Genomic DNA, 13,662 nt, shown 5'->3' on the forward strand with positions numbered 1-13,662 from the left:
TCACTGACAGAAAGCACAAAGAGACCAAATGTCACAGCACAAAACACGAGAAGAGCACGTGTTTCTAGTTATGAGGGCTGAGAACAGAAGGCAGGGTGTCATCCCGTGTGGCCTCTGTGCCAGTCCTCAAATGACCTCTAACACTTCGTGGGTACTGATGTTGGGATTACAAGTAAATTTTGCTACTATCAAATTCATCAACATGGAATGTGCGAATAACAGAGACTGACTGTGCTTTCGCTAGCAGGGCTCAAATTACCTGGATCCTTCTAAGCCTGAAGCCAATACACCCCTTTCAGTTCCACGAGCCCATGAATTTCCTTCTTCACTCAATCTCCTGGAGTTGATCTTCTGTCACTTGAACCACGCCGGTTCCATGGCTGCTCTTTCCTATTGGCATGGAGGTCTCTGGGAGGAAGGCACTGGTTCCCTCTCATTAGCCTTAGAACCCTCAACATCCCCATGACCCCTGCAAAGGGAAAGTTCAGCACTGCCCGCCCCCACCCCCCAGGCATTGTTTGCAAAGAGATTTTCCAGGTTTACATCCAGAGTCACTCAGCGTGAGATGACAGATCCCTTTGACTCTCCTACCAAGATAAATTCTCACAAGGAGCTGGGTTCTTCTTGTGAGTAAACACTCCTCAGCAGGATCCCCCTCAAGCTACAGCCAATCTGAGTCTTGGAGAATGAATATGCTTTCTCTATGGCTCTTCTTTTTCCCTTTGGGAACTTTATTGATTCAAACCTAAGAAGCTGGATGTGCAAAATCTCCTGGTTACTGGCTATCCAATTTCAGTTGGATACTGGCCATTGAGAATTCCTTTATAGTTTCAGTCAGGCTTCCCAGGTGGTGCTAGTGGTCAAGAACCCATGTGCCAATGCAGGAGACATAACAGACGCGGGTTCAATCCCTGACTCGGGAAGATCCCTTGGAGGAAGTCATGGCAACCCTCTCCTGGAGAATCCCATGGAAAGAGGAACCTGGCAGGCTGCAGTCAATAGGGTCACAAAGAGTCAGACACGACTGAGAGACTTGGCATGCACACAGTTTCAGTCATTTCTTGACCTCTTTTCCTTCTACTCAAAATCCACTTATATAATTTTTCAGAGACAGAAAACTCCACCCTTATTACATGATGCATGTCTCTGTGTAGCATTTTAAAAACAATTATTTAAAAATAATACTTAAAGTATAATTTTAATTTTCATGGAAAGCTAAGATTCAATTAACTTTTTCTTAGAGATCTGAAAACATTTCCCCACTTACTTTTGATGTCCTGTGTTCTGCATAGCTCTGGTTTCCAGGGCCAATGTTGCCACCCTGCCCACCAGGCTGTGACAACCCACAAGGAAGCGTTCACGGGAGTGGGGTCCAGAGGGGCCTGTGGCTGTGGCCCTGAGGCAGGAACCTGGTGGCAGCTTTTAGTTCCTCTTCTCCAACCTCCTACCATTTCTCCAATCAGTGGATTAGATTCTATACCGGGGCCTTGGGCAAGAGGGTAGAATAGAGCTAGAAGGGCCCTAGCAATGTCCTAGGCTGAGATAAGCAGAACAAGAGGCAGAGAAGAAAGGAACCAGCCAAGATCGCAGACTGTAAACCAGCAAGGGGCTCCCAAGGCCCTCCCAGCACTTTCTCTATGAGCAGTGTTGCTGCTGCTAGGTGAGGGTTTTCCCCAGCCCCTCCTCACATTGATAAACCTCAGCTTTTATTCACAGACAAGTCACATCATTGCACTGGTCCACACCACTCCATGAGATGGTTGGATGGCATCAGCAATTCAATGGACATGAATCTGAGCAAACTTCGGAAGATACTGGAGGACAGGGAAGGCTGGCATGCTGCAGTCCATGGGGTCGCAAAGAGTCCGACACCACTTAGCAACTGAACAATTCCATGATGCCTGGTTTCCATTCCAAGGAGACTTTGTGAATCTTCTGACACACTCTTTGTCACCACTCCTCCAGCCATGGGAAAAATTTTAATTCCACAAAGAAGAACTCCCTCATCACCACCACCCCCAGTGACAGCAGTTCTGTGCAAGCACTGTTTTTCTGGGATCCTCAAGTCAGCATGGGCATCTGCAGGCCCACTGTCATTAGGCGGCTTGTCCCCCAGTCACCACGCGCATGCAAGGCCCCACATGCTCAGTCCAGGATGCCCTGCAAAACCTGTGCATGGAACAGGGACTCTCTACTGACTGGGAGGCTCAGAGAAGGGGAACTTTGTTGGGTCAAGAGTGCCAGGCTGCCCTGGTTAAATCAGCCCCACCCCAGCAGTCCTTGCCTGGTTCCCTGCCCCCACACCCTGCCTCCCACCCTGATGGCCCATCCAATGGGCCATATCATCTCTCTCCGGGCCTGAAACCCACCATGCCTAAGGACAGGAGGGTTGAGAAACCCTAGTCCAATCACTGAAGGCATCATATCGTCCCTGTGGTTTTTTATTACTAGTTTTCATTACATCTGCACTTTGGCTGGCTACAAAGCCCAGCTCCCGCCCAGTCCTTGGTCCAGCAAAACCCTGAGGCCCTATTCCCAAGCTTCCTGCGCCAGATCAATACACTTTTACGCTGTGTGTCCTGGGAGATTCGCATTGCACGCTCTCTGGTTCAAGAAGAGACCCGGTCCTCTTCACCACCCTTCTCCACCCAACCTCATGGAGCCCAGCCACTCAGGGTTCACTGGCTCTTCTCTGGCATCTTGGAGGACTCACTCCACTACACCAGCTCTGGCTGCCAAGGCCACCATCCAATGTCCACTCCAGGGACCTTTCTTTCCAAATGTGGTTCACGCTGCCCCTTTCAACACTGCCACACACATTAAAACTTCCCACAGACATAAGTGTCCACCCAACTCTGGCAAGCCAGTTTGTTAAACCCTTGATCCGGAAACTGACCTGCCTTTGACCATCACTTCCCCCACCCACTGACTACCACAGCTGGGTCTCCTGACTGCTTTCATAAAGCCACATCCTGTGTTCACATACTGGAGTTGGGGGGAAAAAAGACCGCTCTTTTCAGGGAAGGTGATTTCAGCTGTCAAACCAACACTTCCTGGCTGATGTATTCTCCCTTTCACATCCCTTCCAAGATCGTTAACTTCCCAAGGCGTGTCCCCTACGATGTCTGTAGGGAGTTCTCTCATTCAGCCCCAGCTGTGCAATGGCGGACCATGTCTTTCTCTGAGTCTGTTTCAGCACCGTTGTTTTACACATATGGAGAGCTCATCTCTGCACATCGTAGACTCTGTCCACATACCTTAATCCTTCATTATCTTCCTCCTTTGTGTGTGTCATTGATAACCAACACTGAGAAAATTACTATTATTGTTCAGAAACAGCGGTACTCCTGTCACTTTTTAAAAACATTTTAAAAATTAATTTTATTGGGGTATAGTTTGGTTTATTGGAGTATGGTATAGACCCAGCTCATCTTGAGTGGTGAGAAGATTGGACATGGGACTCCTATCCAGAGATTTGAGCCCTTTGGAGGGAGGGGCTTCCCCGGTGGCTCTGACGGTAAAAAACCCACCTGCAATGCAAGAGACACAGGTTTGATCCTTGGGTTGGGAAGATCCCTTGGAGAAGGGAGTGGTAACCCACTCCAGTATTCTCACTGGAGAATCTCATAGACAGAGGAGCCTGGTGTGCTCTAGGCCATAGGGCTGTAGAGAGTCAGACGCGACTGACTGACGCGAAAAGGTGGCTGTCTACAGCCCAAGAGAGAGCTCTTACCAGAAACCAAACCTGTCAACACCTTGATCTTGGACTTCCAGCCTCCAAAACTGTGAGAAAATAAATGACAGTGGTTTAAGCCACCCAGTGTGTGGTATTTTGTTATGTCAACCCTAGCAGACTGCTGCTGCTGCTGCTGCTAAGTCGCGTCAGTCGTGTCCGACTCTGTGTGACCCCATAGACGGCAGCCCACCAGGCTCTCCCGTCCCTGGGATTCTCCAGGCAAGAACACTGGAGTGGGTTGCCATTTCCTTCTCCAATGCATGAAACTACAATATAAAAGCACTGCCTCACTGCTCACCAGGCTTCTGCTGGACACCTACTGTGTGCCAAGCATTGAATGAGGTACTTTAGGCAGACTCGGAAGAAAATGAGACTCCAGTGGCTCTCGGTGTTGGTAGGAAGAACACGCTGCACAAACAGATCTGTCATAAAGCGGAATGTAGGGATCATGGTATGAAGTGTTGCTCAACCACGTCCGACTCTTTGCAACCTCATGGACTAGAGCCCCCCAGGCTCTGCTGTCCATAGAATTCTCCAGGCAAGAATACTGGAGTGGGTGGCCATTCTCTTCTCCAGAGAATCTTCTAGACCCAGGGATCAAACCTGGGTCTCCTGCATTGCAGGCAGATTCTTTATTGTCTGAGCCACCAGGGAAGCCCTATTATGGTATACTCAGCTCTACTATAATGCTTTTTTGTAAAAGCAAATCTTGGGACTTCCAAGGTGGTCCAGCAGTGAAGAGTCCGCCTTGCAATGCAGGGGGACACAGGTTCATTCCCTAGTTGGAGAATTGAAACCCCACAGGCCAAAGAGCAACTAAGCTCATGTGCTGCAACTATTGAGCCTTCAAGCCACAACTAGAGAGTCTGCGCACTGCAATGGAAGATTCTGCAAGACTCAACAAAGAACCTACATGCTGCAACCAAGACGCAACACAGCCCAGTAAACAAACAAAATAATTAAGAACGCAATTCTGCTCCAGTGCCACTGATACGCTGGGTGACAGTTTGATCAGAATGTGAATTTTGTGTTTGCTTATGCTTGATTTTATCTGTAAGAAGTACTACATGAACACAGAAACTGCACCCAGCGGAATAAAGCCACACAGGAATTCACAAAATGTACACACTCTGGCACACAGCAGCTGCCTTGATTTACCACGTGTGTTATGAGCCACAACTATCCACATACTATGTTACAGTTCTTGATTTCTGCCTGATTTCACACAATGATCCTTGGACCACTTTCACACCAACACCCAAGTTCTGAGGCTCACTTAAACAAGTCAGCTTCAAGTCAGGTTTCAAGGTCAAGTGCCATAAATTTCTTAACCACTTAATGTGTCAAGCAATGCTCCCATTTTCATTAGGTTCCTAGTTTTGTTCTTATCTAAAAATCTAGCCCACTTTCCCCTCCCAAGCCCTCTGGTTTTTATTTCATGATTTTGTTTCTTGCAGTAATTTTTATAGCATGTTATTTTGTGGTATAGCAGAGCTAACTGTATTTAAATGTCTCAATAAGAAATTTCACTTCCCATAAGTAAGGCCTGGAAAATCAACACCTATGATTAGGCTCACAAATAATCACACACTTGTGGGTTGTGGCTAATGTGTAAACAATGCTTCCTAGTGGCAACACCCCATAATTGGAGGTAAAATATAGGAAAAAATCATGCATTAAAAATGAATTTTTAACATGTTACAGGATAAATGAAACTATTAAACAAGCTAAGTCAAACATATCCTTCACCTGTAGGCAACTTTTTCTGACCTCAAACTTCCCAGTACTTTTAGAATTTACTTATTTTAACTGGACAATAACTACTTTACAGTATTGTGATAGTTTCTGCCATGCATCAGGGTGAATCAACCATAGGCAAACATGTGTCCCCTACTATTCTGTGCCCCCCACCCCATTCCTCCAGGTTGTCACAGAGCACTGGCTTTGGGCACCCTTCGTCATCATTAAACTGCCACAGGCTATCTATTTTACATATGGTAATATATTTGTTCCAGTGTTATTCCTTGGTATGTTTAAGGAAAGAAGATTTTCTCTAGGGAGAAAACTTCATGGAGAGAGCGACACTGACCTGTCATTGAGTTTTCTGAGGTGCACAGCTGCTCTCTCAGCTTCTCCACGTCGTCAGGATGTACCTGCTCATAGAGGGTGCTCCCGAACCACTCTGACTGGGGTTGATTCAGCACAGGGGTGACAGAGTCGGACACGTAAATCACTCTGCCCGTCTCAGCTGCCACTACAAACAGAAACCCGTCAGCCGCTTCAAGGATGAGATGCTTCAGTTCCTGGGAAGAGAAGATCACGATGAGGACCTGACATGGACAAACCCAGGTCAGGTAAACCGTCTTATTAGCAACCTTCAATTTTCATTCAGAAGCTCATTATGATACACAAATGCTTTTAGGAACTCTTTTTTTTTTTTTTTTTTCCGGAAAATGAGCTTTAAAAGTGCACAAAGCAGACTTCCCTGGTGGTATGGAGGATAAGAATCTGCCTGCCAATGCAGGGGACACGGGTTCAATCCCTGGTCCAGGAAGGTTTCACGTGCCAAGGAGCAACTAAGTTTGTGCACCATAACTCTGAAGCCCATGCGCCTAGAGCCTGTGCTCCATTAACAACAGAAGCCACTGCAATGAGAAGCCCCCACACCACAAGGAAGAGTACTCCCTGCTGTTCACAACTAGAGAAAGTCCACTCAGCAATGAAGACCCAGTGTAGCCAAACATAAATGAATAAGTTATTTTGTTAAAAGAAGTTCAGAAAGCTCATACTAAGCCCTAAGATACAGCTGCTCCAAACACAGTTAACTGTCTTTAACTAGTCCTCTTTTTTATGATTTTTTAAAAATGTGGATCATTTTTAAAGTCTTCACTGAATTTGTTAAAATATGCTTTTATTTGGCCATGAGGCATGTGGCATCTTAGCTCCCTGCCCAGGGATCAAACTCGCACCCCCTGCATTAGAAGGCAAAGTCTTTATCACTGGACCACCAAGGAAGTCCCTTAACTTGCTCTCGCTTAAAGAAAGAGGAAATTCCCAGCCCAGTGGAATCAGAAGGTATTGGGTCACAGAGGTGTGAATGGCCTCTCCTACATTTTCAAACTGCAGTCATGTCACTGGAGCACACGATGGTCCGGGAAGGGAGGGGAGGACCACGGGAAAGTGGGAAGAGAGAAGGAAAGGCACCAGGCGTCTCCCCAGCCACCGCCTGCCATGCTGTTAGCGTTCCCACTCCTCTTCTCTTCCTTTCTGAGCTGAATGCTGGCAGTGGATATGAGGGCCTCACTTTACATCGTCTGTCAAACTCCCAGAACTCTGTGACAGCTGACATCTCAACAGAGTCCCAGGGTAATCCCAGGAGGTGGCAGGGATACCAACATTGTCCATGTCCCTTGGCGGTGAGAAGAGAGTTTAGCTGTGCCAGCCCTGGAGTCACACTGACTCACAGGCTCATGACTGTTGGTGCCGGCAGGAAGGATGGATGAATGGGCGGCAGGAAGCCCTCAACATCCCGAGAGGGATGCAGAGTGGGCAAGATCAACTTTGTTCAAATGAGATGCCTTTTCTTTGCAGCACCTGCAGGCAGCCCAGGGGCAGCTGTCTCCCCTGTCAGTCTCATGTCAGGCTCAGGGGCCCTTTCCTGCTGAATGCAAGGGGCTCCGTCCTTACAGGACTTGGGAACCAACTCTTTCACGTGTGCCGGAGTCCACAGCCAGCTCTCCATCCACCTCACACACTGCTCAGGCCCCAAAGAGAAAAGGGATTCTTCTGGTCAGTGGTTGGCAAACAATTCTTGCTGGGAATTCTTTGCTGTTTTGTTGTTTAGTCGCTAAATTGTGTCCGGCTCTTTTGTGACCCCATGGATTGTAGCCCACCAGCCTCCTCTGTCCATGGACTATCCACAGACTGAACCCACAGCTCTAACATCTCCTGCACTGGCAGGCGGATTCTTCACCACTGAGCCACCTGGGAAGCCCCAAATTCCTTGCTTCCATGTAATTGCTGGTGGGCTTCCCTGGTGGCTCAAGTGGTAAAGAATCCATCTGCCAAAGCAGGAGACTCAGGTTCGATCCCTGGGTTGGGAAGATCCCCTGGAGTAGGAAATGGCAACCCGCTCTAGTATTCCTGCCTGAACAATCCCCAAGGACAGAGGAGTCTGGCAGACACAGAGGAATCCATAGGGTCACAAAGAGTTGGAAACAACTGGGTGACTAAACAACAACAACAAAAATTGGAAGCCCTGCTGTAACAGAGTAAGGGCCACCTGTGTGGAGCCTGGAGCATCCGGCCCCGCCCTTGGTGTCCGACCTAAGGGCACCCAAAAGCTCAAAGACTAGGAAACATGAGTCAGCTGGTGAGCAGAACCCAGGGAGGTCTCCGAGCCCTCTCGGCTGAGTCAGAACTCTAACATCCTTTGCCTGGGAATTGGGTGCGGAAGCGGGCTATACAATCATTTTTTAAAGAAACGTTTGTTTTCCCCCTTTGTCTTGTTTCGCACTTCCGCTGTGCCATCCCTCTTGATGATGACTTAGTTCAGAAGACTGGGTCAGCAGTTTTATTTTCAGTGTTGAGATGGTCTTCCCAACAGGAAGGACGGTAACACATAAAACAGGTTGTCTGGGAAAGTAGAGAATTCTGTCTCCGAAGGAGAGGAAGTGGACAAGTTGACTCCATTTATGTTTTCACAGTTTCAGCCCTTTTTAGGGACTGTGGGAAGGGCTTATGGGCCAGAGCTCACCCTCCTCACGGGCCCCTCTTTCTATACCCTCCCCTCTGGTTTTCATCTTTTGGGAGCACCCCCACTCATGACCAAGGTCCTGTGCCCTGAATCCAGAAGCAGTCTTGCCCCTATCTTTGTTAAGCCAACAGGAAGGTCTAAAAGCGCAGACGGTGGAGTCAAAGGAGACCACCAACTCCAGCTCTTCCACTCCACTGTGCAAGTCTGGGCTCCGGACGTAGTATCTTTGGCTTCTGGTTGGTTTTTTTTTTTCATGCTTTTTTCTTGGGGTGGGGGGAAAGATTTTGTGAGGTTAAATGAGATCTTGAATGTGAAGGACTTAGTAAGGGCTTGGCGAACAGTAGGTACTTAACATATGTGGCTGTTGTCATTATCAACAGCCTACCAAGGAACGGAGGGGTGAATGGGGGGAGAGGATGCATGTGACTTGCATAACTGCCTTCTCTCTTCTCTCCATTTTCTTTCTTTTTTAAAAAACATTTAAAAAATATATTTATTAATTAGGCTGCATCAGGTCTTAGTTGTGGTGTGTGGGACCTTCAGTTGTAGCATGCAAACTCTTAGTTAGGGCACGCAGGATCGAGTTCCCTGACCAGGGATCAAATCTGGGCCCCCTGCATTGGGAGCACAGAGTCTTTAGCCACTGGACCACCAGGTAAGTCCCTCCATGTTTTTAATCCCCAGTCACTTAAAGAGATTAATGTCAAATATGGACCCCAACAGGGTTTTTATAAGGATTAAAGAAATGTAGAGGAAAAGCCTTTTACTAACCCCTGTGGTTAGGACATGCATAATGCATTTCTGTCTGCTTACCTGCCAGCTAGGCTTCCCTGGTGGTTCAGATGGTAAAGAACCCGCCTGCCAATGCAGGAGACTCTGGGTTCAATCTCTGGTCGAGAAGATCCCCTGGAGGAGAGCATGGAAACCCACTCCAGTATTCTTTCCTGGAGAATTCCATGGACAGAGGAGTCTGGCAGGCTATAGTCCATGGGGTCACAGAGAGTCCGACATGACTAAACGATTAACACTACTTTCACACTGTCCACCAGCTAGTCATCCTTCATTCCACTCCAGCTCCGTGTTAAACACCCTACTCTGCTTCCTTCCTTACCTGTCTCCACAACCCTGCCAGGTGGGACCCATCGCTGTGTTAACCTTAACCCTTTTACAGAGGTGGAAATGGGTTGGGCATTCTGCCCTGGACTACCGTGTTCCACGGCTCCCAGCGAGGATCACTCCACTGCCACAGCTCTTCAAACCTTGAGATGAAGAGCACATGGGCACTGGGATGACAAAAAACCCTTGCTAAAAAGTCTGCCACACAGGAATTCATGTGAGCTCCTCTTTCCTTGCTCTTTTTCTAAACCTAATGCTTAGATTCCTCACTCCAGCAAAACACACGATTCTGTCTCTGGACACATCTTCTCACCCCTTCCTTCAAGGCTCTGTTCTCACCGGTTTCCCAAGTCTCCTCATGTGGAACCCTTTCCTCTGCTCTCTTTCTATGCACATGTGGGGCTCCCTCCCAGCAGGCCAGCGCTGAATCTGTCCCGGGCAGCCCCTGACAAGCCTGAACACTTTTTCCTGCCCGTGTCCCTGACAACACATCACTTCCCTGTCCCCCTGCCGGCACCAAGTCCATTGTCCCCTTTATCCCGCAGAAGCCCTCAGGGTCAGGAAGGCAGAAAGCTCATGTTTATCTACAGATGAGCGAATACAAGCTGACAATATCTGACCAGCACGGGGAAGAACAAGGACCCAGAACACAGGCCTTCCAGGATGTGGAATGGTCAAATTACAATATATCAATACTTCCCACAGACCACCTCTCGGGTTCACTGTTCCCAACTCTGCAAAGACCAGGATAGCTTTTAAAATACATGGTTCTGGGGTCTGACCACCCTGTGTCAACTCTTGGTCTGCACTGAGCAGTAGACACTTTCAAAGCCTCCACTTCTTCATCTCTAAAGCAGGGATGAATAACAGCAGCTTCCTCCTTGAGCCAGAACAAGGATTCAATGAAATCCTGCACAGAAAGGACATGACTTCAACTGGGCTCAGGGCAGAGGCCGGCTACGTGCTGGCTGTTAAGTCCTTGTCACCATGATTGCTGTGACATCTACCAGAACTTCCATCACGATGACGACCGTCACTGCTAGTCCAGCACAGAAGAACTGGGTTTGCTGGCTCTTTCCCGGGTTAGCATGTGCTAAGCACAATATCTCTTTTTGCTTTGAGTGATGTCTGATTAAGGTGGTTGTTGTTCAGTCACTCAGTCGTGTCTGACTCTTTTGCGATCCCATGGACTATAGCCAGCCAGGCTCCACTGACCATGGGATTCTTCAGGTAAGAATACTGGAATGGGTAGCCATTTCCTCTTCCAGGGGATCTTCCCAATCGAGGGATCAAACCTGCATCTCCTGCACTGGCAGGCAGGTTCTTTACCACTGAGCCATCGGGAAGCCTGTCTTATTAAGGTACATGGTGGGGGAAAAAAAGCAGAGGATGCAAAATCAGAAAGACAGTCCCCAGAAGAGAGTTCCCTAGTGAAGTGTAGGAATAAAATTGCCTGCTTTCGTCCCCACCTCAGCCTTTCACCCCACGCAGTTTATCTCATCTTGGTCACGCTGTCATTCTCGCCACTCTCTGCCCTCCCAGGAATGTGGTTACCAGGGGAGCAAGGAGCACAGACGAGGAGTGAACAGGTACCTGTTCTGTCAGGAACGAAGGCTTGTAGGCGCCGTCCGTGGACTTGTTCCCGGTGCCCCGCATGGACTTCATGTGAGAGACAGCCATGCGCAGGATGGTGAGCTTGTCAGGCTTCCGGGCCAGCGCACTGCACGTGGGGACCATGTCCGAGAGCTCGGTGATGTACTGAGTCATCTTGTTCCGCCGCCGCCTCTCGATCTCACTGTGGTTCTCTCTTCCCGAAAGCACGAGATCAGGGTGGGGGAAGAGAGACGGATCAGACCAGGGCTTACTGTCTAATGGGGTAAAACGGCACATCCCTAACACCAAGTCACCAAACGACGAACTCGTGATGGCTCATTCAGTGCCTTATGTGAGTGTGTTGGTGGGGTATATAGCTGCTTTACAATGTGTTAGTTTCTGCTGTACAACCACGTGAATCAGCCATATGTATACATATGCCCCTCCTTCTTGGACCTCCCTCCCATCCCATGCCCCATCCCACCCCTCTAGGTCATCACAGAGCACCGAGCTGAGCTCCCTGTGCTATACAGCAGCTTCCCACTAGCTCTCTGTTTACACATGTAGTGCATATATGTCAATCCTACTCTCTCAGTTCGTCCCACCTCCCCGCATATCCATTCTCTGTTTGCATCTCTATTCCTGCCCTGCAAATAGGCTCATCTGTACCATTTTTCTAGATTCCACATACATGTGTTAATATACATTCCATCCATACATATTTGTTTTTCTGACGTCACTCTGTATACAGGCTAGATCCATCCACATCTCTGTGGATAAATGACCCAATTTCGTTCATTTTTATGACTAAGTAATATTCCACTGTATATATGTACCAATCTTCTTTATCCATTCCTCTGTGAATGGACATCTAGCTTGCTTCCACGTCCTGGCTATTGTAAATAATGCTGCAATGAACACTGGGGAGTGTATGTCTTTTTGAATTATGGTTTTCTCTGGGTGCGTGCCTAGTAATGGGAGTGCTGGGTCATATGGCAGTTCTATTTTTACTTTTTTTAAGGAACCTCCATGCTTTGAACACATCTTCGAGCAGCTTCTGGACACCTTAGCAAGCTTCTGTCTCAGGGCATGGGGTGGGAACAGACTTCCACAGATACCTCAGTCTCGTCTCTAAATATCTCTTCAAAGCTTCCACTGCTCGCATGTACCTAGGTATTAATACTTTTTAATAAGCATAAAGAATGAAGACATGACCCTTCAGGCATCCAAAGTGAACCAAACACGCTTTCCAAGTGCACCCACGAATGCTAGGCTTGCACAAATATCCACACACATTGAACGTAATAGTTATCACCGACTTGAACAAATGGTTTACCTTGACCCACAATGAGAAACACGTCTAGCCTCCTCGCCATTCCTGGCATCCCTAAGCAGACAGCCACACCACAGACCCACATCCCATCACGTTGTGAACAAGCCCCTGCTCTACCGGCAGCACATTTTCTACAGCCTCGTAACAGAATATGCATACCTGCTCTCTAACAACAGAGCCAAAAAATCCCAGCACTGCCAGGAATTCTGAAAGTGACACTCAGTGACGTGCTTAAGATAAAAAACGAACAGAAGGGACAGCAAAGTGTTTCTGTCTCGAAATGATCACCTCTAGGCTTGACAGGGAGTAACAGCCAATCCAGTTCCACGGCATGGAGACAAAGCTGTCACGTGGGGCAAAAGAATTGTCTAAAAACACAGCACACGTCTCTGGTGGGATTTAGGGTTTCATTGGTGCTCATAGGATGAGGGTGGCAGTGACAGCAAGGAAGGAAGAGCCCTGGGCAAGGCTGCCTCACACACTGCTTGTATTCACGGGACTTTGCACACCCTGCCCTCCAGGCCAGGAGCAGATGCCAAGTGGGCCTGATTGTGGGCAGGTCTCACGTGAACATACAAACAAAACGGGGGGAGTGAGACTGTGGTGAGGGAATTTCCCCGGTGGTCCAGTGACTAAGACTCAGCACTCCCAATGTTGGGGGCCCAGGTTCCATCCCTGGTCGGGGAACTAGAGCCCACATGCCTCAGCTAAAACTCCTGTGTGCCACAACCAAAACTCCATGCAGCCAAATAAATAAATATGAGTAAATAAATATTTTAAAAAATAAAAGCCTGGAGTGGACCTGGGTGGGCCTGGTGAGCACCTCTGTACGGAAAGCACTGAGCCAGGTGCCCAGAGAGGACGGGCCCAAGGGACCAAGGAATGTCCCGCTCCTGTCCTATAGGAGCGAAGCGTTTGGTCAGGACAGAAAAACATCACCTTGAAGAGTGGAAATGAAGGCAGAAGTGATCAAATGCTCTGAGAGGCACATGGAAAGTAAAGCCCACAGGAGAAAGTAAGGGAGGAGAGGAGGAGGTGGTCCTGGGGGCCACAGGGGCTGAGAGGGTGCGGGAGGAGCTGAGAGGCAGTTGGCCCTGACCTGGCAGCAGGTAAAGGGGGTGCACTGTG

General features: G+C 48.4%; 1 protein-coding gene across 4 annotated transcripts in view; it reads right to left on the minus strand.

Annotated features, from left to right (window-relative positions):
- ARNT2 (aryl hydrocarbon receptor nuclear translocator 2) overlaps nucleotides 1-13,662 on the minus strand; it is a 191,059-nt gene that overhangs the window by 120,543 nt on the left and 56,854 nt on the right. For 2 of the 4 annotated variants that reach the window (XM_025271546.3, XM_025271545.3), the window contains exons 4-5: nucleotides 11,202-11,415; nucleotides 5,826-6,039 (exon numbers count right to left, since the gene is read on the minus strand). In XM_025271546.3, coding sequence (XP_025127331.3) covers nucleotides 5,826-6,039; nucleotides 11,202-11,415 — 428 coding nt within the window. Of the gene's footprint in view, nucleotides 1-5,825; nucleotides 6,067-11,201; nucleotides 11,416-13,662 lie in introns of all 4 variants that reach the window. The other 2 variants (XM_045163834.1, XM_045163833.1) reach the window with 1 other exon arrangement.

The sequence above is a fragment of the Bubalus bubalis genome, chromosome 20, assembly GCF_019923935.1.
Source record: "Bubalus bubalis isolate 160015118507 breed Murrah chromosome 20, NDDB_SH_1, whole genome shotgun sequence".
In the NCBI taxonomy this organism is placed as follows: domain Eukaryota; kingdom Metazoa; phylum Chordata; class Mammalia; order Artiodactyla; family Bovidae; genus Bubalus; species Bubalus bubalis.